We start from the raw sequence: 25,584 nt of genomic DNA, 5'->3' as shown, positions 1-25,584 counted from the left end.
CCAAGGCTGGGACGAGAATGGGGACAGTTGCATGTGTGTATCCTGTCCTGGTTAGGTCGCTTCCCTCTCCCCTGCAGGCTGCATTCTGCTTCCTTTCTTTGACCTCAGAATTTACGTCATTACTTAACACTACTGATCACGGAACCCAGCAGCCCTAGCATGGCTAACACCGACCTGATTATTTCTAACCTGACAGTGTGCAGCACCTCCAGCCCACCAGCAACCCTTGAACCAGAACCCAGCTGCATCTAGCTGTAGCACAAACTCTGACACCTTGAGCCCCAGCTCAGCGAATTTCAGCCAAGGCTAAGAATTTGGGAATTTTTCCAATTTCTATGGCTCACAAGGCAATGTGACAGATGGCTGCAAGCCCCCTAGGTTTGCCCGGAAAGCAGCCAAGCAGAGTGACTGGGTGCAATGAAGGGTACCTCTGCATTTTCCCATCGGGTCCCTATCAGCCCGTTATTTCCACCAGCTTGGCAGCTTGAGGGCGTGTTTCAAACAGAGCCTGGTGCACACAGTTTTGGGATCAAACCGAATGTCAGAGTGTCCCAGGCCTCAGGAAGCAGTGTTGGCTGGGAAGCCCAATGCCTGTACTGAAAAATGATCCTCAAACCAGTGACTGGGCCAATGCATTGCCCAGGAGACTCAAGTCGGTGAGAGTGGTGGGCAGTGCCTGTGTCCGGTGGCTGGGTGGATAGGGGTGGGTACCACCCCTGGCAGGCAAGCCCGAAGCCCAGCCCCCTCACAGAACCGACTCCTTGGATTCCAGTTCCGAGCTGCTGGCAGTAGGGCCAGCGGGGTTCTGGTGCGTCACCAGAGGTGACGTCTCCTCTTCTGACTTGCAGTTGGGGATGGCTTCCACTTTCACCTCACTCAGTACCTGCTCCCCTCTCTTCACCGCCTTCTGGTTCAGGTGGTGGAGAATGCCTGCACCCAGGGCATCTCCTTCCACGTTCACCACGGTGGTGGTACGGTCCCTGTGGGAAAAGAAAGGCAGGTGTTACAGCCCACACCACCTGGAACTACCCCGGGGCAGCCCCGTCACAGGAGCAGCCGAGGCCCTGAGGGGCCCTGCTGTTTCCTGGCGAGCTTGCTGCTATGGGCAGAAGGCCTCACTTTACTCTAAAGGCTTTCTTTTAATATTTTTTTCTTATGCGAGTAATAGATACTCATTGTAGAAAACTGGGGGTGGGGGAGGTAAGTGTAAGGAAGAGAAGAAGTCCCCCACCCACACTTCACAGCTCAGAGCGAATCAGTACTAACATTTGATCATTTCCCCCCAGTCCTCTTTCTGTGCGTGTACTTCAGGTGTAACAGACACCATCATCTGAATATCATGTCTAACGGGGACAGATGAGAGTATAGCTATGGTTTTGTGTCCAGCTGTTCTTCCTTCTCATGTCCACACTGAATCTCTACTGAATATCGATCTTCATGTCATTCCACAGCCATCGGCAACACCACTTCACAGAAAACAGCACTGTCCTTTCTTCTGGAAGCTTGTCTTCCCATAGATGAGCCCAATAACCACCTTCCTCCCTGGAGCTCAGAGGAGGTATTGTGCCCATTTTCAATGGAAAAAAAGAGTGAGCTTGCCTGAGGCCACCTCCCTGGAGTCGGAGGCCACAGAGATGGAAGGCTGGTGTGACTTCAGGTCTCTGCTGGGCAGCCCATCTGGTGCCCTTGTTCCCTATCTGGGCTGAGCACCCATTAAATGCCCGCCTTCCCCCAACAGACGAGCAAGGAGATAGACCTCTGACCCCTGACCCTCGCTCGACTTTGGTCCTGTCTAACTCACCAGCTCGGGAACTGGGTTCTCTCTGATGAGTTGTCTGGACAATGCAGGTCTCCTGCACGTTTCACTGTCATTGCTCTGAGGAGCCGTAAGGATTCTGAGAAGCCCCTTCAAGTTTCCAGGGCTAAGAGAAAGTGCTGGGAGCCACCCACCCTCCCCACCACTGCGCACAGCCCTGAGCCCGGTGCCGAGCTGCAGTGCGGAGGTCTCCTCACGCCGAGCTGTGGCGAGCCTGGAGAGCAGTATCTTTCTTCCCTGAGGCTCACTGAATGCTTTCCCAGGCACCTGGACCTCTTCCGTGTGCTGTGCATCTGCGAACCCAGTCTCCACCACGGCTCTGTTGCAGGTCCTATTATCGTTCCCATTTCACAGGTGAGCAGAGAAAACACAGCACCGTCCTATCTCATGACTAGTAAATGGCAAAGCTGGGACTTGAACCCAGGTCCCCGGGCTCTAGGGCTCATATTCTTATCCATATGCTCTACTGTCTAGCTGTAGTACCTCAGCTAACCTTCCCTATAAAACAGGTATTGTTCATACCTGGAAAAGGTGTTGTGTAACTCAAGGGATCAACACTCAGGCAGTGATTTGTGCCTGTACAGGAGCCCTGCCGAAAGCAGTCTGGATGACACCTCCTTCCCAGCACTTGCTCCCCTGAGCCCAAGCCAAGGCGTCCCCATTAGCTGGGTTCATCTTCTCTCCCCTCAGGTCAAGGGCTACCATCACTGAAGGGCTCACGGTGGCAATGGCTGTGATTCCCACGTAGCCAACAATTTGCAGATTTTTGTGACCCTTGAGCCTGGGTCACAAAATGAGTGATGCTCTAAGCAAGTTCTCAGTAATGACGTTTCATGACTGTTCATGAGCCTCCGACTGTCCTGTTGTTTAGATTTCCCAGCGCTAAATTCTGTCTTGTCAGCTCAGCTGCGGGCTCCTCCGCAAGGCGAGGAGCACGTCTGAGGTTTCCGCACCCGCCTCGGGCCCAGTGGCGCGAGCTCCTGGGGGCTCAACAGTTTGTTTTGTTCGATGCCCTTGGGACTCGCTACTTACACAATCCAGTCCACAGCCAGGATTAGAGAGAGGTCCTGAGTGGGCAGCCCGATGGCCTCCAGGATGATGGCAATAGTGAGGACCCCTCCAGCTGGCACACCTGCCGCTCCAACACTGGACGCTGTGGCCGTCACTCTAGGGGATGACACAGCAGGGTCAGCCATTAGCACAGAGCATGGGGGTGGGACACAGAGACATGCAGGACATGGCAGCCGTGGCTTGGAAACCGAAAACCACATGGCCCTAGGTTCTGCCAGATGAGTCGCTCTCTTCAGGTAACGAATCTGTGCTGTCCTCTTTCATACGAGACAGCCGAGTCCTGGGGAGACTGGCGATTATGAGGTTTTTCAAAGGAGATCTCAAGGGACACCTCACATTGTGACCCAACCCTGAAGAGGAAGGAGAGAGTAATGAGCTTACAGAATCGTGAAAATCTGTCCCGCTTTCAGCTCTATGTTGTTAAGCTGGGCGATGAACACGGCGGCCACACACTGGAAGATGGCTGCCCCGTCCATGTTCACGGTGGCCCCGATGGGGAGAATGAACCTGCTGATCCTCTTGTCCACGCCATTGTTTTCTTCAATGCACTTCATCATGGAGGGAAGGGTTGCTGAGCTGGGGAGAAACAACCAACCATGAAGACAGTCCTTTCAAGGGTAACATTACTCAGCTCACACCCCAGAACGCAACTATTAGCACCATCCTAGTTTCTGGATTTCTCGCCTTGAAATAAAAGAAAAATCAGAATTGTTTCAAAGTTTCTGTCACAACATGGGGTTTTGTCAACTCCCAAAGTATTCAAAATCTGACTCCCTTGATTTGCCTGTTACATTGTTTACTTGGATATACCTGTTCCAAATTTCTCAAGAGCCACACACACCTTGTGTGGTACAAAGTGTTCTCCAGAGAACAAAGAACCGCTGACTCCGTACGTGTATCTCTCCTCTTGAATTTCCCCCTATGAAGCATAAGGCAAACTGTGATCTTCCCCCTTTTAGGTCAAGATGCAGAAATGGCTCTGAGAATTTGGAAAGAGTAACTGTGTTCGTAGACAACTGAATAAAGGAGACTTTTTCTTCCCAGTTGCCTCTTCGGGCTGCGCTTGCAGTTGAGAAGCAGGTTTGTTTCTGTCTATGCCAAAGAAACTGGCCCTCCCAGTTCTTTTCACCACCTTGTCGTATGAATAGTCCTTCAGGGTGTGAGGAACCATGCAGGAGAGACAAAATCTAAACGTGAGAATGAAACTGTGCTGCCATCCTTTGAGAGCTCTCTCTAATGTATCTGGAAAGTCCATTTTGGGGGGAAAGATTTCCAGGAACGACTAGGTGCACCTTTTGTGCTAAATTAAGCAATCCTCGAGAACTGAACATCTACTCTTCATCATGATGCCTTGGTCTTGTTTTCTAATTCATGTATCAAGAGGGAGCTCTGAATAGGTATCCTTCTAGAAACTTCCCTACAATGCATTTTGAGTTAAGTGGCTGCCTTCTTTTACTCAGGCAAAAGTCTAATTAGTTAGGGTGAGGACCCACAGTTCCTATGGGCTAAACTATGATCAGGTTGACCACCAAGGAGCCAGAAGAAGGAGAGGAGGCAAGCCCTCATTCTGACAATCCCAGCTCTGTCAGAGTTGTGGGGCTGGTAATACAAAAACTAAGGTAAGACTAATTTAGAGTTTTCAAAGAATTAGATTAGGATTCCAGTTGTGCATCTACCATTGGGCTCACCTGGGTTCATGTCAACATTGCTCAGAGCCGTCAAGGGCGCCCGAAACCCACTCACCTGGAACAGGTGGCAAATGCTGTCGCAAATGGTGTGAGGAGGCCCAGGAGGAACATGAATGGGTTTTTTCGTGTGAAAACAAAATAAATAAGTGGTAGAACGACTGCTCCGTGGATAAAATGGCCCAATATCGATGTTAAGATATATTTCCCAAGGCTGGTCACTAGCACGACGATGTCCTTCATTTCCACAATCTTGCTTCCAACCAGGAACATGATGCCCACAGGCACATACCTAGGGCATGAGCACAGGGCCCTTGTCAGTAAGGGTGATGTGATGGAGGGGCTGGGAGATGCTGGCCCTTCCTGACCCAACACAGAGACTCTCCACTAGGCAGTCTTCCTTTCCCCCTAGAATGACCCTAAGGAATGGAAAGGGATGGGTCCATTCCACAGGCTATGAAACTGAGTAAAATTCACAGGATACATCACTATGGGTAATGGAGTCAGGATCAGAACCCAGACTTCTTTCACCTTGGATATACTATCCCCTTGGATATTACTAACCTCCACCTCCTTAAGAGATGGAGGTTAGTAACCACAGGGGCTCCCGTGTGGAAGGCAAAGAACGTTCCAGATCAAAGCCTCTGGGAATGCACTTTGTTCTGAGAACTTAGAAACACAAAAGACTAACACCTATTTCACAGAACTGAGACAAAGCTGGGACTTTGCAAGGTTTTAACTTCTTTGCAATTTGGAAAACATGATTCCGTGGGAAAAAGCCACTAACAATGACCCTCTGGGGACATTCCTGGAGTGTGAAAGTTTTTTTTTACTGGCAGGATGAGAAGAAGGAAGGGAAGGAGTACACTAGGGGAGCCACAGAACAAAAGTCAGTTGTTTTGAATCTAATATATATTGAGGAAGAATTTTTAACCATTGACTTTCGGGGTAAATTTTAATTACATAGATACTGATGCCATATGGTTCAAATTTCACCCAGTATTTACGCAGGGTGAGTAACGGAACGTCTCCCTCCAGCCTCTGTTCCCCAAGCCCAACCAGTCTCCTTCCCCGGAGAAAGCCAATGTCACTGCCTTCTCAAGTTTCCTTACCAGTGTTATTAATTTTAAATTCCACAGTAACACATGAATGTACTCTCTTTTCACAAAATTAAAACTACTGATTAGGCCAAAATACTCTTTTGAAGTACCACCCTCAAGCCAGACCCCCTCCTCAGATAACCATTCCTATTTTCTATACATTTATTCATCTTTTAAATTGATTACAGAGAGAGAGAGAGAGAGACTTGTTCCATGTATTTACGGATTCGTTGGTTCTTTTTTTTTAAAGTTTTTTTTAGAAAGACGGGAAGGGAGGGAGAAAGAGAGGGAGGGAAACACTGATCAGTTTCCTCTTGCACATCCCCAACAGGGACCTGGCCCGCAACCCAGGCATGTGCCCTGACTGAGGGTCAAACCTGCAACCTTGGTGTATCAGGATGATATTCTAACCACCTGAGCCACGGGGTCAGGGCACACTTTCTATGCATTAGATGCATAGGTATGTATTTAAATTTGTATTTGTATTTTTAACACCACATTACGTCTTTTGAGATCTGTTCATACAAATACATAGACATCTACATCTGTATGTTCTTTATCATGGTAAAATGTGAATAACATAAAATTGACCATTTTAATCACTTGAAGTGCACGTTTTAGTGGCATTAAGTACTTTCATCCTGTTGTGCAACTGTCACCACTGCCCATCTCCAGAACTCTTTTCTCACCCCAGCCTGAGACTCTGTGCTCATCAAACCCTGACCCCCACACCCCTCCCCCTGTCTGGTGACCACTGTTCTACTTTCCATCTCTGTGAATTTGACCGTTACAGGTGCTGCTTATAAATGGAATCGTACAATAATATTTGCACTTTTGCGTCTGACTTATTTCACTTAGCATGTCTTTAAGGTCCATGCATGTTGTAGCATGTGCTAGAATTTCATTCCTTCTTACAGATGAATAATATTCCATTGTATGTATATACTACATTCTGTTCATCTAATTGTCAATGGACATTTGGCTATTGCTACTTTTACTTTATTATTTTCAAATATTATCCTCAGAACCCAAATACTATAGATGACTTTGCTGTTGCTTAGCTGACGGATGTTTAAATTGCTCCCAGATTTCCATCATGAAAAACAACACTGTGGACAGGCCTCTTTGTGCTCCAGGCGGAGACACCAAAAAGTGGAAGTGCCGAGTTATGAGGTGTGCATGTTTTACGTTTCAGCAGATATTAACAAATGGCTCTCCAAAGTGGCTGGGCCAGTTCACATTCCCACCAGCTGTCCGGGAGAATAATCCTTTCCCTGCACCACTGGTTCCCGTCCAAGCATGATTTTGCCCCTCGGGATGTGCAGCAGTCCGGAGGTAGCTTTGGTTGTCACAGCTTTGGGGTGGGGGTGCTCCTGGCATCTAGTGAATTAGAGGCCAGGGACAGCACTAAATATTCCACCGTGCACGAGGCAGCTCCCCACAGCAAAGAATGATCCAGCCCACAATCAGCAGTGCTGCTGTTGAGAAACGCTGTCCTCACTCTCACCAATGCCTGACGAAACCACACATTTCATGTCCCTGAATAACCTGGCTATTCAGGTTTCCTCTTCTATCAATTGCTTGCTCACATACCTTTTCTATTTTCTAATAGTTCACTAAGTCTTTCTTCTTTTTCAGTAATCAGAAGTCTTTATTAGTGTTTCTCAAACTACCTTTGGTAAAAGACTGGTTAATTTCTATCCAGGTAGGTGGTGAACCAATATTCTTATAAAAGACAATAAAAATAAAATATTAGAAAAATGATCATGTGTTTGAGTGTTGCAGCAATATAAACTCATTATAAAAGTTTCTAAATACTTATGCTTAATTTCCCTATAAATCTAATTGCAGATAGAAAAACAATTTGTGAGCTGGTCCTAGTCCTTCGGATACTAGTGCTTTGAGACAGTGTATACGGCATATATGCATACATACTATATGCAAATGCATACCATTCTTTTCCAACAAGTGCTTTGTCTTTCAACTATGTTCAAGGTATCTTTGCATGTAAATGTCTTATATTTTGATGTAATCAAATTTAGCAGCTTCCTATGGCTTTTAATTTTTGTATTTTGTTTATCCCAACATTTTCCTACTCCAACATTTTCTTCTAATACTTTTAGAGGACTTCTTCCTTCTTTCTGCTTCCTCCCTAGAGAGTTTAATGCATGGGCTGGCACTACGAGTTTTATTGAAAGCCAGACTCGTTCAGTTACAAATTGTCTATGGCTGCTTCTGTCCCACAATGGCAGAGTTAAGTAGTTGATGGAGAGATCGTATAGTCTGCAAAGTTTGCTGACCCTGTATTTAATCCACTGAGAAGTTACTTCTGTGAACAGTGCAGGTGAGGCAGGTGCTTTGATATTGGAGTAGGCAGTAGTGAAGGACAAAAGCCAAAAAAGCTGCTGCTGGAGACCCCTCCCCACCTGGCTGAGATCCTTTAACTAGTTAAGACATTTGAAACTCCAGTTCTGTATGCACCTTCTGGGCCAAAGATCTCCCATTGCAGTTAGACACTCAGCAGGAGATTTTGTTTATTTATTTTTTAAAGTCCTCACCTGAAGATATGTTTATTGATTTCAGAGAGAGAAGAATGGGGAGGGGCAAGAGAGAGGAGCACTGATGTGAGAAACATGGATAGGCCGCCTCCCCCCACACGCCCTGACCAGGGGTTGAACTCGCCACCTTTTGGTGTCAAGGGTGATGCTCCAACCAACTGAGCCACGTGGTCAGGACTCAGCAGGGAATCTTAGACAACAACAACAACAACAACAAACAAACCCAGGAAAAGGACCTGAACTGTGATGAAAACACTTTTTCCTTCTGTAATTATATTCTCTCCCAAGAACAAGAGTCATGTGAATGGAGTTTCATGTTTCCTTTTAAAAATCAATCCAATGATTTTTAAAAGATTTATTTATTTATTTATCTTTAGAGGGAAGGGAAGGAGGGAGGGAGAGAAATATCAATGCACAGTGGCCTCTCATGTGTCCCCTGCTGGAAACTGGCCTGCAACCCAGGCATGTGCCCTGACTGGGAATCAAACCGCAATCCTTTGGTTTGCAGGCCTGTGCTTAATCCACTGAGCTACACTAGCCAGGCTCAATCCAATAATTTTTAATTAAACAATTACACTTTCACTGCTATTACAGAAACATTAATGTAAAAAAGACAATTCCAAATTTTTATATGCACAGGGCAAGGATGGATCTGTCTTCCATGTTGTGAAATATGATGGGAAGGGGCCCTTTGAAGCTCAAAGTCTATCGTTTTAAGATAAATAAGCCTTATTTTACACAGCAGAGAGCAAACATGGGATTTGCTCCACAAGACAATATGGGCATTGCATATAAAATGGGGTGATGGTGGGAACCCACATATAGATCTCTGATGACAGAACCAGAGCAGTCACCACGGGTGCAGAGGAAATAACTGGTAACTGTGGTACACACCTGAGGTCCCGGACAAGAGGAGAAACTGCCACCACCTCTGTCACACCCTGTACCAGGACCGACCCAGGTCGCATCAACCACAATACAGAGCCCTGGGTTAGGTGGTGACGCGGGGGTGACCTAGAACAGCAGAGTGGGACTCTTTTCTGGACAGCAGGAGAAACAGGAGGGGGAGTAGGAGACAGGAGGGGGGTGGGCACCACTTACCACATGATCCACGACACCAGCACCATTGTCGCCTCGTTGAAGGCATTGAAGAAACGGATAAGCTCTTCTCCTTCAGGGCCAAGTTTCTTTAAGGCCACTCCTAACACCAGGGCGAAAAGGACCAGTCCTAAAATGTTCATCCCTTCAATCTCGGTGCCAACGGGGACCTGCAGGATCAGAGTAAACGTGGGGTCCGAGTTTACAACGGATGGATGAGACCCAGAGGCCCATTTGCCTTGTGTCTCCAATGGACTGAAACACTATGCCCAGGTGGAGAAAAGGCTATTTTCTTTAACCTCTAGTGATTTCACAAATCAATGGGTAGGAAAGTCAAGGGAGGATGGATTCTAACGATACAGAAAGTCAACAAGAATTTCACCTAGGTGTCAACTCTGAAAGCTGCTTAGAATTGGTATAGGTTGAAGCAGAAAGCAGTGAGCTCTGTGCTACTGGATATTCAAACAGAGGTTTGGACTATGACTTCAAATGCTGCTTTTAAAAGGAGAGCTGGTTCGTGAAAAGTTCCTCCAGATCAAGAGTCAATGATTTACCTCCTAAATGTCAACAGTTGCTCGATTGCTAGGCTGTTACTATGGCCACCTAGCTGACAAATTTCCCAAGAGATGTTTCAGGATTGGCAGGGGTATTTTCAGGGTATTTGTTCCTAAATCACTAACTTTAAATGTATAGATAAAATGTATTCTTTATTTTTTCCAGAAACGTTGAATCTCACCACTGAAAGCATATATTAGGCAGTCACTTAATTCCATCAAAACACAGTATGAAAGTTTGAACATGAAATGTACGTCAGCAGGGTAAAAACCAGAAAGAGCATTTTTGCCATAGTTCTAGTCCCAGCTCTGATATTAAATAACTTATCTGGGCTTCAGGTTCTTCATATGCAAGATGAAGTGAATTGGACTAAATTAGCAGCCTTTTTCTTTTTAAGTAGAACTTTCCCTTCAATCAAAGAAAGGCTGGTAGCACTCAGTGCCCCTCCCCTGGGGAGGTATATGTGTGGGGGCAGGAGAAGAGCAAAATAACTCCTTTTGCCCATGACATTCTGTGGCCAGGCTGAATAGTCCCTCGTCCCTTCCTGCTCTCTTGACCTGGGCCAGTGTCTGGCAAACAATTGGCACTCAAAAAAAATATGTGTGAATGAACAATGGCTAGAGTAAGTTAAGCCCCTAAAACAATTTCTATGTGCTTGTTAAATCACCTGTTAATTATATATTAGGCTAGCAGAAGGGGTGTTATAAAACATTTTTGAAGAGGACATTAGTTCCAATTCAATGATACAGATTCCAAAGCTACAGACACCGGCCGTGGCCATGTTGGTGAATAACCGAAGGAGCAAACCCAACTCGTGTACTTTGAATCGTCCACCCAAAGCCCAAAGTTTTCAGCCCTGCTGAGAAAAAGCTGTGCTGTGTATGCTCCTTCAATTAAGAAGCATTATTTGCTTTGTAAGTATTTGTCACTAGCGATTTCACAAAGAGCTTTACCTTTTCAATGGTTTTGTTTCCAGTGTTGTTGCCGTTGGTCACCTCTTTATAATTCGTTGCATACTGCGAGTGAGAGAAAGAAAAACCCACTGTCAGTTCACAGGGGAAGCGGGACCGGAGGAACAGGAGGCCCGCCGGGCCTTTTGCTATTCTGGCATATTCACTCCGAGTGCTGAGGGCACTGCTCAATTGCTTGGCCTGACCAGAGTCTCTGAAAACTATGCAAAAGCAACTTAAGACCAAGGCAGCATGTGCTTTAAGAGGCCTCTGGGTTATTTAGGGACCCCAGGACGGAGGGATAACTTCATGTCCCTTGGACAATGGTTTGTTGGTCTGTCCAATTTCATGCTGGTAGTTTGATATTTCAAACAGCTGACTGTTCATATTATTTGGAGAACCTTGGTAGTAATTCCTTAATGCCCAAGTCCACTTTTCAATTCGTCATTTTATTTTGATCCAATTTATTTATGCTCCACTTCGTTCCAGAGCTTGTATGAGTGTGACCACTTTTTTTTTAAGATTTTATTTATCTTTAGAGGGGAAGGGAAGGAGAGAGGGAGAGAAACATCAATGTATGGTTGCCTTTTGTGCGTCCCCTGCTGGGAAGTGGCCTGCAGGGAACCGGCGTGCAACCCAGGCATGTGCCCTGACTGGGAATCGAACCGCGATTGTCTGGTTCACAGGCCCGTGCTCAATCCACTGAGCTACACCAGCCAGGGCGAGTGTGACCACTTTTTAGACTCGGTTTCTAAATGTCCCGAGCTTCCACCCTCCAAGCAAAGGATGTCAGGCAAGATGGAGTTTCCTGGCTGAATCTTGTGGGAGACCCACCTCTCAGACGTAAAACACCTCTCCAGCCTCAGCCCTACAGTTGACTTCACACACTTCTGCACAATGCATGAAGGTGTCTCTCCCTGGGGCTGCATGTACTGCCAAGGGCAACCTGTTTTGAAATGCCCTTCCTGACCTTTTCCATGGACACCTGGATTCTGAACCATCAAGTGCAGCCCGTTAGGAGGTGCAGACACAGAGGCCTGCTTTGTGCGAGCCTGTGAAGAGCGCTGGTCTCCCTCAGCTCTGATTTACTGAGCTTTTAGACAGGGAGAGCTGTTTAGTGGCCCTGTGATCAAGGGAAAATGAAACCCACTTCACAGGTGACAGGCACTGAAACCCCATAAACCTGTTCTTTTCTTTAATTTTTTTCTTTATTGATTGATTTTAGAGAGAGGGGGGAGGAAAGGAAGGAGAGATACACACACATACACACACAAAGGGAGAGGGAGATATTAATTTGCTGTTCCACATACATATGCATTCATTGGTTGGTTCTTGTGTGTGCCCTGATTGGGGATTGAACACATAACCTTGGCATATAGGGACCATGCTCTAACCAACTGAGCTATCTGGCCAGGACTTTTAAAAAATTTTTATTTATTGATTGGAGAAGGAGAGAGAAATCTTTTCTTTTTCTCCTACCTCATGTTATATATACAAGCCACAGCTGTGCTTATATGTAAATGTTATTTTTTGAGAAGAGAAAGGCTGTAAGTAGAAACAGAAAAGTCTTTGCTTAAAAAGAACCATCAGATTAGTCAATCTCATCTAGACCTTTATATTTCTTCTCTGTGTAAAGCACAGCCATGGGTTACTGGCACTGTTGCTAAAATTAGGGAAAAACTAGAAACAACCTGAAAGCCCATCCATAACAGACCGGTGGGTGAAGTTAGGATACACTCCTACAGTGGAACACAGGCAACAACGCTGTGCAGAGGATATTTCCTAACATGAGAAAATCTTCGCAATATGCTGCTTAAAAAAAGAGTTTGCAAAAGCTATGTGAAGTATGTGCTCATACTAACAATATGTGTAGTATGATTTTTTAAAAAATTGTTATTGTTGTTCAATTACAGGTGTCCCCATTTTCCCCCCATTACTCTCCCCTGCCCTACCTGCCCCCACCTCCCACATTAAATGATTTAATGATTTTTTAAAACATGTGGGCTGCAGAGAAAAAATGGATCTGATGGGCGTATACCAAAATGTTCACAGGTAGCTGTAGGTGGTGGACAAGGGTGATCTTTATTTTATTTTATTCTACTTTTTTGTACTTCATTAAAAATTTTTTGCAATGAGCATATATTACTTTTATAGTCAGATAAATAGATAAATTTGTAATTTAAAATATTCTAAAATACTTAGAAACCCCAAATACTTAAGAGAACCCCAAAATGTGATTTGAGGGTATTTCTCGGGTGATGTGAAAAAGATGTTGGAGCCACTAAGATATTTTAGAAAAACATTGATTTTTTTGTTTGTTTTATTCCAGAGGCCCATCTATAAAACTTAGCCCGATGTTACCAGGTTTTGTTGACAAGACTACCTCTCCCTGTTCCACCTCATCTAACTCTACAGCAGGAATTTATACACCCCCCACTCCCATCAAAATTTCACATTTTTAGCAAAGCATCAAGCCTTACCGTTCGAAAAGCTGCAACCACAAGATTTGAGGGGAACAAGTTTCTGTTGGAAAAGGAAACATCTCATCAGTATTCTGAAAATTCAGCATTCAAAGTATCCACTTTAAGATGTCCATTCTGACACCCTAGCCTGATGGCACTCCTCTGTCCACCTCCAGCAATCACTGTGGTCTTCTGCTTGTCCAAACACCCAACTATGCCTTGGCTCCTGTGGCACAGAAGATACCTGAGTGCACCAGTTTTCATCTCCTCCCTCTCCTGGTACTCCCTGATATTTGGGGCTTAACCTGTGTTCAACCAAACCAGAATAACTGCATTACTTTCCTTTCCCCAAGAGGTTAAGCCCTATTCCTGTGGTTTCCAGTGGGGAGTGGTGCTGCCCCCTAGTGGAATCCATGGGAGTGTTTTCATTGAGGCAATAATTGGGGTGGAGTGGGCATGCCTGGAACTGGGGGAGTTGTGTGTAGGCGAAATTGCCAGGTCCAAGCCATTCATTCTGCTAAGAGTTAAGCCAAGTCCCGTCAATAAATGGTCTCAAGGCCCTCATGTGTTTTGATATCCTATATGACATACCTGCAGATGAACCTTATAATTCCCCAAGCCTAAACTAACCTCCAAACAAGGTAGTTTTTGCATAATTTGAACATACAGTTAGTTATACCTTGGTACTCGTAGGCTCCAGAACATGTCAAACCCTGTACTCATTGCATTTGGGTGAGGAAACAAATGTTTCAGCACTCAGCGCTTGCTCGGGACTCACCACACTTGCTAGAACTTGTATGAGTCATGATGCCACCCTGCTAGAGAAAATGCTTCGTTTGGTACTCATTGGTTCTGGTGCTGGCCATGAGTTCCAGAAAGCATTAACAAGTTCCGAGGTACCACTGTATACAGAGTTTTCTAGGACTGTAACTACTGTGTCAAATAGGGGTAATTACTTTTTGTTTTGTTCAGAATATTTCCAAGAATTGTTCATCTTTCTGGAAAAAATCACATCACCCATAGAAAATTGTAGGATTTGAGTCCTTAATTGCACATGTTATTAAGTACCAGTCTGTATTTAGAGCTGTGTCATTAATGTCTAAATTCAGAAGCAAGCACCTAACCATTTGTTTTACAGCATATACCTATTAAAACACTTAAAAAAAGATTTTATTTAGTTAGTTTTTAGAGAGAGAGGAAGGGAGGGAGAAAGAGAAGGAGAGAAACATCAATGTGTGGTTGCCTCTCACATGCCCCCTACTGGGGGCCTGGCCCACAACCCAGGCATATGCTGTGACTGGGAATTGAACCAGTGACCTATTTGTTCACAGGCCTGCACTCAATCCACTGAGCCATACCAGCCAGGGCTAAAACACATTATTTTTATAAATTACTCTTTTGTCTTTTATATTACAGTTAAGTCATGTTAATGTTTTGAAATTATGTACCTAGGTAAATCCTATTTATGAATATTATTTCATGTTAAAAAGCAGGGCAGTAGTGCTGATCAAGTTAAGCTATATTTTAAAACCAAAGTCTATTCATGGAAATAGTTTTTACTGAGGGTCTCTTTTTGGTCAGGCTCTGTGCTGGGTTCTGGTCTTAAAATACGAGAAGATCCCACCAACACTCCGTTTATTCTCCCCACTTCCTATAAGAATGAGTCTAGAAGAGTAAACAGCTATGGACCATCCTTTGCAATTTGTGCCAAGTGTGTGCACTAATTCTTACTCCTGTGGCTGGTTTGTTTACCTAATGCTAGAATCTCCAGGCAACTATTTGCATTAGGTTTGATTTCAGAGGGAGGCAGGTCTGACTGTAACCCACCTTAGCAGCAGATTCTAAGATGTCCTGTTGGAAGCCACACCCGTGTGTAATACCCCCCCCCCTTGAGTATGGTGGGGCCTATGACTTGCTTAATTTAGCCAAAAGAATCACGCTAAGGGCCCTGACTAGTGTGGCTCAGTTGGAGTGGCATCCTGGAACCTAAAGGTGGCAGGTTCGATTCCTGGTCAGGGCCCATAACTAGGTTGCAGGTTGGATCCTCTCTCTAAAAGCAATGAAAAAAATGTCCTTCAGTGAGCATAGGGGAAAAAAGAAGAACAGAGCAAAGGTAGTGGGATATCACTTGCTTACATCTTATAAGAAGACTCTCTTTACTGCCTCTGGGCTTGCACGTTTGATGGAACAAGCTGCTACGCTGGGCAGGCCCTTGTGGCGAGAGACAGGGCCAACAGCCAACTAGGAACTGAGGTGCCAGTCTAAACTTCAAGGACCTGAATTCTGCCAACAACCGCGTGACCTCAGAAGTGAATCCATCCCCGCTGAGCTTTTGGAGGAGACACCAGCTGTGACTGACACCTTGACAGCAGCTTTGTGAGAGATTCTGAAGCAGAAGACTCAGCTAAGCAATACTGAGATTCACGATCCTATGTGAAATAATTAATGTGTGTGATTTGAAGCTGCTAGTTTTGGTAACTCATTAAATTTGTGCATTAGATAACTAATATACTAGCCAACAAGGTTAAAGAGATGAAAAACAACTTTATTGCACTCTGGGTGCATCTGCAAGACAGCCAGCAAGCAGAGACTGCGGCACGGCATTTTCCAAACCTACTCTGTCTATGAAACCAGGTGGCTTCGAACACGTTTAGAGAATACCAGCTAGTACACACCTGCATTTAAGCAGACAAAATGCGATCTTCAGTTGAATTAACCATTACAAAATGGTGATCAGAAACATGAGTCCTATTACAAGCATATTTACTTTAAAGAAAAGGTAGTAAAAGACTAGGCATGTGTATTGACTGTTCCTTAGTGTGTAGATGAACAGCAACTTCCGTTTGCCTATCATTTCCATTACAAAGCACCTTTCTTACCTATGTCAACCTTGTGACATAGGTTTGGTATCTCATTTCCATTTGCTATACTATTTAGAAGCAGAAACAGGTTCTGAGCCAAGATTTCCCTGTTCTACATGCACTGGATGACAACTCTCAACAGTCCAGGACTGAGCTGGGTTCTCTTCCTAAGAGGGCAGGGAAGTTAAGGAAGGAGTTGGGTTAAAGGTCCTCCATCTTCCCCATGAGGGACGACTTCCCTTGGAAGTACCTTGCATCCTTTAGGGATCGGCAGATTCCTCAGCTGGCACAACCACCGCCTTTCCCACAACCCTGAAAATGCACTATCTTCCAAAGAGCACACACAGTTTGTTTAAACCCTGCTGCTGGCCTGCCTGTTCTCTTTAGCGTAAGCTATAACCCAATACTGTCTCACCCAGAATGGACCCTGACCCTATCCCAGAACTTCTAGACCAAACAGCCATGGCCACACCAACCTGTTTCCAGACAGTCTACAGTATCTAGTCTACAAAATCCAGTGGGAACAGAGGTACAGACAATACTAGAGGCAAAACAACAACTCCTGCCAAAAATACCAGCTTCCTAAGAAAAAACGATGTGTTCTGGCAGTTACTTATAAAGCTAAACATACTCTTACCATATGACCCAGCAATTCCATTCCTGGATATTTACCCAAGAGAAATGAAAATATATGTCTGCAAAAAAGACCTGTATGTTTAACAGTCTTATTCAAAGTAGCCCCAAACTCAAATGTCCATAAACAGATTAAGGGACACATTATGATGAATCCTCACAATGGAATCCTCCCAGGCACTAAAAAGAACTCAGCTACTGATATATGCAACCCGGATAATCTCACCAACATTGTGCTGAGCAAAAGAAGCCAGACAAAAGAAAAGTACATGCTGAATGATTCCATTAACATGAAACTCTAGTAAAAGCAAAACTAATCTGTAGTGACAGAAAGCAAAACTTTCTATCCAGAACTTCCTGGGGCTAGGGGTGGAGAGCAGGGAATGCTGGGAAGGGTCACAGGTGACAGGACTGTTCGGCGTCTGGATAGTGTTAATGGTTAAATGAGCTCTCTACGTGTCAAAACTCACTGGCCTTTATACCTAAATGGGTGCATTCCACTGTATGTAAATCATACGCCAAAATGCTTAAAAGGTTTAAAAAATTCAGTGCGAACTGCAAAGGAAAAAAAACACTCAGTAGGATGACTGAACTTTCTTTAGGTTATATAGCTTAGCTCTCTGATAGTATTCCCTGGAAAGGGATTGCCTGGGGGCTGTGAGTTGAAGCTCGTGCACCCACAAATTCATATTCCTTTCCCTTGGTCCCTCCGGTTGCCACAGACCTCCCATCCATAATTAGGGGCAAGGAACTGAGGCTGTGGAAGTAAAGCAAAATGTCCGAGAGACTGTCTTTGGTATTGTATCTAAAAAGTCATCGCCGTTCCTGAATTCACCTAGGTTTTCTCCTACGCTATCTTCTAGTTTCATAGTTTCACCTTTTACATTTAGGTCTGTGATCCATTTTGAGTTCATTTTTGTGAAGGGTACAAGGCCTGTGTCCAGATTCATTTTTTTTTTGCACAAGGACGTCCAGCTGCCCTGGCACCATTTGTTGAGAAGATTATCTTTTTGCAATTGTATTGCCTTTACTCCCTGTCAAAGATCAGTAGACTATATTTATGAGAGTATGTCTTTGGCTCTCTATTCTGTTCCATTGATCTATATGCCTGTTGCTTTGCCAATACCACACTGTCTTGATTACAGTAGCTTTATCATGTGTTATATTCAGGCAGTGTCAGTCCTACAACTTTGTCCTCTCTGCACTCTTCTTAGACCTCTCTCCTTTCAAACACAGATGCTGCTGTGAAATCTGGGTTCTTATTACTCCTGAGCAATCAGGGATCAGCTGCCTATAACATAAGTTTTGCTCCCCAGAACTCTGACTTCAGGCATTTTCCCCCAACTCCTCACTTTCACACATTATCTTTGTGGGTTTTCAAAATAAAGAAACATTTCAGCTGCAAGGGATCTTAGTGGTGACCAAGTTCAACCCCCTCATTTAGCACATGGTGTCCCCAAGGCCCTGAGACATTAAATTGATACATCTGGCATTCACGTGATGGTTGGACCAACACCGTGAGAGAGAGCTTTCTATATTTGTGCTGTCTCATATGGTAGTCATATGGCTATTGAGCAAATGAAATATGGCTAGTGTAACAGAGGATCTGAGTTTTAAATTTTGTTTACATTGACAATTTAAATATGTAAATGTAAATAGCTACTGTGGCTAGTGTCTACCTTATTGGACAGTGCAGATGTGCGGTACTGAGACCCAGAGTCCGGGAAGCAGGAGGACCGCATGCGCACCGCTGCAGGGCACTCAGCTTCACTGGCTGTTAGGGTGTGCCTCGCCACCGCAATCTGCGTCTTCCTTGATTCTCAAATACTTCCCCTTTCCGTTATTGGATCCCGAGAAATTTAGTTGAACTAAGTAATACCAGGTATACATTAGACCGAAGTTTCTCAAACATTAGTAGTCTGTGAAATTAAATGTATAGGCTCTAACTAGCATTTTACAAAAGATATACTACATTAGAAAGAATGGAAACTATCAGCATTTCAAATGTTGTTTTGAGATGTCGTTGTTTAATATTGAGTATGGAAGGCTCAGGGTGCGTATATGTAGATGATTATTTTCTTTTCTTATTTTATTTTATTGTTGTTCAAGTACAGTTGTACCCATTTCCCCTCACCATGTAGATGCCCCCACCCAATAGATGCCATCATTTTAAATGTATGTCTTCTTTCTTGTTCCTGGGCCATCTCGGTGGCTGCTCTTGGTTGGGGGCCATGCTGCACCTAAGGCAGGAAGATGCTGGCCTCAAAGAAGATGAAAGAGTTGCTCAACTCTAGGCTCCAAATTGTTATGAAAAGTGGAAAGTATGTGCCAGGGTACAAGCAAATTCTGAGGATGATCAGAGAAGGCAAAGCAAAACTGGCCGTCCTCGCCAAACTGCCCAGCCTTGGGAAACTCTGAAATAGCTTGCTATGCCATGTTGGCCAAGACTGGTGTCCATCGCTACAGTGCAGTAATAGTAAACTGGGCCCAGTATGTGGAAAACAATACAGATGTGCACACTGGGTGTCACTGATCCAAGTGATTTCTGACATCATTAGAAGCATGCCAACCAGACTGGTGAGAGGTAAATCATGCAAATTTTCTTTAATAAAACTGGCCAGAGCTTGGTTTTCAAAAAAAGATTTAACCCATTATTTCTTATAGTGGGTTAAAGCCAAAAACATTGGCAAAAATGCCAAAGCCACACTACTAAATCCAAAAATGCAAATCAGAACAAATTGGGAGAGAATAAATGGACAAGCCTTTCCAGTGCTATATCAGTCTCTGGATATGTCACTTAAAAGAAACAAAAAAACTGGAATGGCCCTGGCTGGTGTAGCTCAGTAGATTGAGTGTTGACTTGTGAACTGAAACATCGCCAGTTTGATTCTGGGTCAGGGCACATACCTGGGTTGTGGGCCAGGTACCCAGCTGGGGGGATGCAAGAAGCAACCAGTTGATGTTTCACTCACACATCAATGTGTCCTCTATTTCTCCCTCCCCTTCCCTCTCTCAAAAACAATAAAACAAAAACCACAGAGCTTTAGTTAGCGGTACTATACAGACTCACGCAGCTCACAGGATGAGAAACTTCTTAAGGTTCCTTCTTTCTACATCTGCTACTATTTATTATTCTCATTCTATTGTGAAGGGTGGTAGCATTTCCCTGTTCTATGTGAGAAGAATGTAAAACAATTTGCTTTTGCTTAGGTATATATTTTTGTTCCAGAGTATTTCCTTTAAGTTAAAAAATTCTTTACTAAATTTATGAATATTTCAAAGACTCTTCAGAACAGGATGTGGCTCACACCACATACATCTGATATTTGTTCTTCCTTGTGTTTATTGTCAGAGTCGGCTAACAGGGGTGCGCTCCTTCTGATCTTGGTGCCCCCTGGAGGCTGGGAGCTGAGGCAGGGCTGGGGTCACGCTACTGTGACAGCAGGGGGCAGGGGCGTAATCGACCCTCTTCTTAAGGCCCACATCCAGCTTTAGATTCCAGCTTGAAAGGCAATTGCTGGGCCCCTGCGGTGGGGGACCTTTTAGGAAATAAGGCTGAGAACAGCACTCATTCTATGTATGCAGTAGCCTGAGAGGCCAGGACACACCAGAACATTAGCGAGGCACTCAAATATTAACTCATTTATTCCTCACGACAAGTCTAGGTAGTAGGTACTATTTGTAGCTTCATTTTACAGAAAATGAAACCGAAGCATCAAGAAGCTAAATGACTGGTCCATACAGCTAGTAAAGGGTAGAGCTGGATTCAAAACAAGGTAATTGATGTCAGTGTCTCCTCTTAATCACTACCCACGCTGCCTCTCTGGGTGTATGTTCTTTTCAGTGCCTGAACTATTCAGGCAGTCTTGTGGGTAGTAGAAGGAATGGTGCCAAGTTAAAACCTTTTTAAAAAAATTATAAGCTACCATTTTAGTGAGGAGTTTGGCTGAGAAACCTCCGTTAATTTGGGTCCTTGTTGGTTTGCAAAGAGTCTTCATCTTGCCAATAGAATAGAGAGAGATACATTGGCATAGACCAAACAACCTGCCATGGCCAACAGCTAAGAGAAATTATTCACTAGTCACTCTCTTGACTGTGATCTAGGGGCTAATGTTGGATCTCAGTCTCCAATAGGTTTCTTTGTACCTACCGAAGAAATGGGTTCTTTGCAGCTTGGGAAGGAAAGTAAGTCTCTCAGGCCTCCCTTGGTGAAGGGAAAGGCTCATTGCACACTCCACTATTGATAAAATTAGCACAAGAGAAAACATAACTTTAAAAATCGGGCAATAGGCAAAACCTCAGTCGTGTTGGCTGGGCAAGTGGCAGCAGCCTGATAGACTTCTGCAAAAGTCCATGGCCCAGGCCTTTCTTTGGCTGCCAGCGCAGAGCCTTAGCCCAGGAGATGTCCCTTCCTGCCTCCTTTGCAGGTAAGTCTCTGGTTTTTCATTGGAAGATGACAAATTTTGGCATCCTGGTAAATGTTTAGAAGCCAGCTGCCTCAGTCCTGTCCATTTACGGCTGAGGTCAACTTTGGAGACCAGAAACAGGTAATGCAGGGAGAAAAGAACCCGCAGAGAACATATGAGGACGTCTGCCCCAAATCAGAATGCAAGGCTTTTCAGTGTTTAGTTTTGACTTTTCTGCATTTCCAAATTTCCCATAGCGTTGATCCCGTTACTTCAAAACAGTCAGTCACTGTTCATTTCTTTTTCTCCAGGCTCCTCCACGTGGTTCCCAATATACCTACAGACTATGTCAGCTGTAGGACTTCAGTTCCCCCGGCATCCTTTGATTCCCCATTTACTCTCATGTATTTCAAACTATAAAAGTAGGACATCCCCATTACCTGTGAGTGGGGAAAACCCCGTTAGCTCTGTAATATTGCTCCATTTACATACAAGAGCAAACATATATTGGGTTAGCACGTCCTGTTCTAAGAGCTTTACAGACAAAGCTCATTTAACCCCAAAACAATGCTGTGAGGTAGGTATGATCATGATCCCCACTACGAAGACGAGGAAGCCAGAGCACAGAAAGTTACGGGCACGCCCTAGGACCCATCATTAGTAAGCATTGTTAGGGACTAACAATGTCCACAATGACTAGATTCCTGATAAGCTGTTTCTGTCTCTTTGGTGCCCAAACGATTTCATTTTGGATGAAAAGTCAGGACTCGATCACTTGGGTCGCACCCAGTTCTGAGAGTCCTGTGTTGTTCCGGGTCCTCAGGCATAAAAGCTTCAGGCTGCTGCGGAGGAGACTGTCTGTGACCCTGCCACCTGACAGTTGCTATCCACTGTCACTTCTCAGCTCTCAAAGGGCCGGCTCCCAGTGCCAACACCTCATACCCACTCCCCAGCTACTTTGTTATTTCTCATCTATTGTGTGGTAGGAAATCAAATCACTTGACAATAACATTCTGAATTTTCTAAAAGGTATACTGAGTATCTACTGGTTTCATTTCTTCATTTGAAAAAAACAAATTAGAAATTGTGGCAGAGAGAACCTGTGGGATTTGGAGCCACTCCACGAGTAGGAAAGGTCATGGACTTTAGCAAAGCCTGCACTGCACTTAGTCATAAGAGACTTTTCCCACTCCTTCCAGGTGTTTAAGTTGTGGGCAGGAATCAGGGCTGTGCCCTGCCTTGCCAAGAAACATGCCCAGAGTCACAAAAAATATCAGCATCTGTGAGGTTTCTTTGATGTAAGCAATTTGAAAATTGTCACCCAGAGCATCCCCAGACCCAGGAAATATTTCCACGTGGCTCAGAACTGCTCCCTCGCACAAGCTGCTCAACATGAAGGCCAAGTCTGAGCAGCTGCACATTCTGTCCTTCATCAAAGGGGGTCATCTCCTTCTTTTAGAGGAAGTGGGCATCTGTCTTGACCCAATGAAACCTTTATCTAGTTCCTCTTTTGGGTGAGAGCAAACATTTCTGAGACAGTGAAACCAGACTAGCAGCTGATGTTATTAGTATGGCAAGTTGACTTGGGGGACAGGAGAGTGGGAGAAAGACAGCCCTGAACTGTGGGGTGCAGAGACCCCTAGTTCTACTAATCCCTCTTTTGATAAACTACTCTGTGACTTAGTACAAATCATTAATCCCTTTATGACTCAATTTCCTTAGTCGGTAAAAGAAGATCGTATACACTACCTTCATCCGTGAGCTGTGGGATTAAATGTGGTTGGCTGTTGGAAGCATTATGAAACACTACCTATCCCCAACAAGCCATGACAAAGGTTCTTTTAGTTCTTCCTTGTATCTGTAGCCCGAGTCACTGAAAAGCCTGCACCTACATTGACTACTAAGTCATGATGCTGGGTCACCATTCACTTCAGAAGCAGGAGCTAAAGGGGCTTGGATCTAAATCTAGACAGCCATGATCAGGAAATAAGAGATCTCTTCTGGGGTTAGTGGTAATAAGGTAACCATCACCCCGTTATTTGGCCACTGCCCCTCTCTTGGAGAGGACAATGCTACTGAGCCTCTCTATGGGGGTACAACCAGCAGGTCAGAGCTGTGTATCCACACCCCCTCTCTGGGCCACTGATCCCTGCAAACAAGAATTTTTTAACCCTCATAACTGCCTCCTCTCCCGGGACAGCTGACAGATATACTGAAGAGCCAAAGGCACTCCCAACATCATTAGACCATTTTCAACACCCACCTAAGTGAGTTCTCAAACTTTAAGGATCTCTAAAGACTCCAAATATCAAGCTGCCAGACACTAAACAAAGATGATCATGTCATTGAAGTCCTAATTGGCCACCTCTACCTGCCTTTTGAATAGGAAGTTTTGGTAAAAACTTTCTGGTCTGCCTCATCAGAGATTTTTATTTTTCAATGCCTTCAACTTTTGTGGTTGTTGTTGCTGTAGTTTCAAATGAACACTCTTTCTCTTAAGCAGCAGACAGTCGTCACACTTTCCAGAGGGAGAGATGGAGACAGCAGGAAGTCAAGTCACTTTGCCCAGGGTTTGCTGGTTTTCACAGCCTTAGCAATGAGGAGCTCTGCCTCTGCCTCAGTGACTCGAGACAAAACACACCCCTCCAAGGCTCCCAATTGGAAACCTGGAGTGGGAGCCAGCTGAGCTTCCCACTCAACTGCACTTGGCCAGGTCAGTAAATGCCTCCAGCCCGCAATTTTCCATTTGTGAACTCTGGGCTAATGGACAAAGCAGGAGAGGCTGATCTGGGCAATCCACAGAAACTACACTACGTCTGAAGGAATGAAAGCCAACTTGTAAGGGTCAGAGAAAGCAGGCAAAGCTAAGTGAAGTTGCTTCTCTTTCCCTCTCCTCTAGAACTCTCTCACCTTCCCACAAATAAGCCTCTTGAAACTCACAATACCCTACAGTGGTCCTGACTGTGGGGCGGAGGGCAACCTGTCCCAAACCCTCATGAGAGGCTTGCCTGGGTAATGGGCCCACACAACTAAACCAAGCCTTGTTATCCTTCGGTTCTCTGACGACTCATCAAAAAAACTGCCCGGTACCTCTCAGCCAATGGGCTGAAACAGAGAGGGCTACATGATACAGGCTAGGATGGCCTAACAGGCAAAATTTAACAAGTGCTCACAGAAGCTTTCAGGCACTGTGGGGAAGAAAATGGGATGAAGATATCCAGGACTGGTTAGAACACAGCCAGGGTGTAAGGAGTCAAGTACAGGTAAGGCCACTGCCTCTGCCCTACTGCACCAACATAAGGATTGGCTTTTGCTAAATGATGCGACCCTGATCCTTTAGATTGTCTGGTTCGCCAAGACTGATGTTTGAAAAAGTGTGGTCAGCATGCAAAGGCTCCAGACGTTACTTTGATATTTTAAAAATGTTAAAGGCCACCAGTGGCTCATTAGAATATACTAAGATATGAAGGTGTGTGTTTAGGAATAAACGGGAGTGTATTGGAGAGCTGGCATCTACATTGCTTTGGGGGATCGTTACCTGGCCAGGTCGAGGAAAGAATCCACTGTCTCTTTAGGGACCGGAGAGGGGCCCGAGTCCTTCAGCCCAAGGTTTCCGGACTGAAGATTCTCAGCGCCAGACCCAGGCTTGATGATGAACGCCAAAACGACCGCGAGCGCCGAGGCGCTTAGCGTGGTGAGGCCGAAGTAGGCGATGGCGATGCCGCCCAGGCGCCCGAGAGAGCTGGCGTCCAGAGAGGCTGCGCCCGACACCAGACTGCAGACCACCAGCGGCAGGATAATCATGCGCAGCATGCGTAGCAGCATCTCGCCGGGGAAGGCCAGGTAGGTGACCTGGGTGCTGTTAAGCCCGACCCAGCGCAGCGCCGCGCCCAGGCCCGCGCCTGCCACCACGCCGGACACGGTGAGCAGCACGAGCGCGTGGTGCCTCAGGAAGCCGGTGCAGCGCCGCGCGCGTCCTGCAGCGGTCCCGGGCGCTCCGGGCCCGGCTGCAGGCCCAGCCTGGGCGCTGTCTAGGTAGCCGTTTGTCTCGCTGCTCTTCTCCATGGCGCTGCCCGCAACTCGGAGCTTCAGGAGATGAGGGACTTGGGATCTAATATAAGGCTGGGCTCTCAATGAATGGCTCAGGCGGTGCTGGCGAGGTCCACTAGCCGTGCCGGACGTTTTCTTGGAGCAGGCCCTCGGGAGACTCCCAGTCTGGGCGCTGGAGAGCGGGCTGAAGCTTCAGACTAAGCGGATCGCGCGGCACGACTAGCTTTCCTATAGCAGCCGCCGGCTGAAGATGATGCAACGCCGGGGCCTCCTGTGAGCAGGCTGCCGCAAAGGCGGGCTCCGTCTGCGCTCAATCTCTCCACATCCTTCGCCCCGCCC

At 45.5% G+C, this 25,584-nt stretch overlaps 1 protein-coding gene across 1 annotated transcript; it reads right to left on the bottom strand.

Moving 5' to 3' along the window:
- SLC1A4 (solute carrier family 1 member 4) lies at positions 1-25,584 on the bottom strand. The gene is made up of 8 exons (XM_037126297.2): positions 24,734-25,584; positions 13,314-13,356; positions 10,837-10,899; positions 9,332-9,498; positions 4,631-4,864; positions 3,269-3,463; positions 2,849-2,983; positions 1-980 (listed from the first exon to the last, which is right to left on the bottom strand). Exons 1-8 carry the CDS (start codon positions 25,258-25,260, stop codon positions 746-748), a joined length of 1,599 nt encoding a protein of 532 aa, XP_036982192.2. The 5' UTR covers positions 25,261-25,584; the 3' UTR covers positions 1-745.

This window comes from Artibeus jamaicensis, unplaced genomic scaffold (assembly GCF_021234435.1).
Source record: "Artibeus jamaicensis isolate MK-2021 breed Jamaican fruit bat unplaced genomic scaffold, CSHL_Jam_final contig_3175, whole genome shotgun sequence".
Lineage (NCBI taxonomy): Eukaryota > Metazoa > Chordata > Mammalia > Chiroptera > Phyllostomidae > Artibeus > Artibeus jamaicensis.
This window is presented reverse-complemented; position numbering and strand designations above follow the sequence as displayed.

What these genes read in the sequence shown, in the direction of transcription:
- SLC1A4 (XM_037126297.2), bottom strand. Translation starts at nt 25,260, where the DNA reads ATGGAGAAGAGCAGCGAGACAAACGGCTACCTAGACAGCGCCCAGGCT. An exon ending in TCTTTCCTCGACCTGGCCAG is followed by an intron (nt 13,357 to 24,733) that starts GTAACGATCCCC and finishes CTTTTCCAACAG; the next exon opens with AAACTTGTTCCCCTCAAATC. An exon ending in TGGTTGCAGCTTTTCGAACG is followed by an intron (nt 10,900 to 13,313) that starts GTAAGGCTTGAT and finishes TCTCACTCGCAG; the next exon opens with TATGCAACGAATTATAAAGA.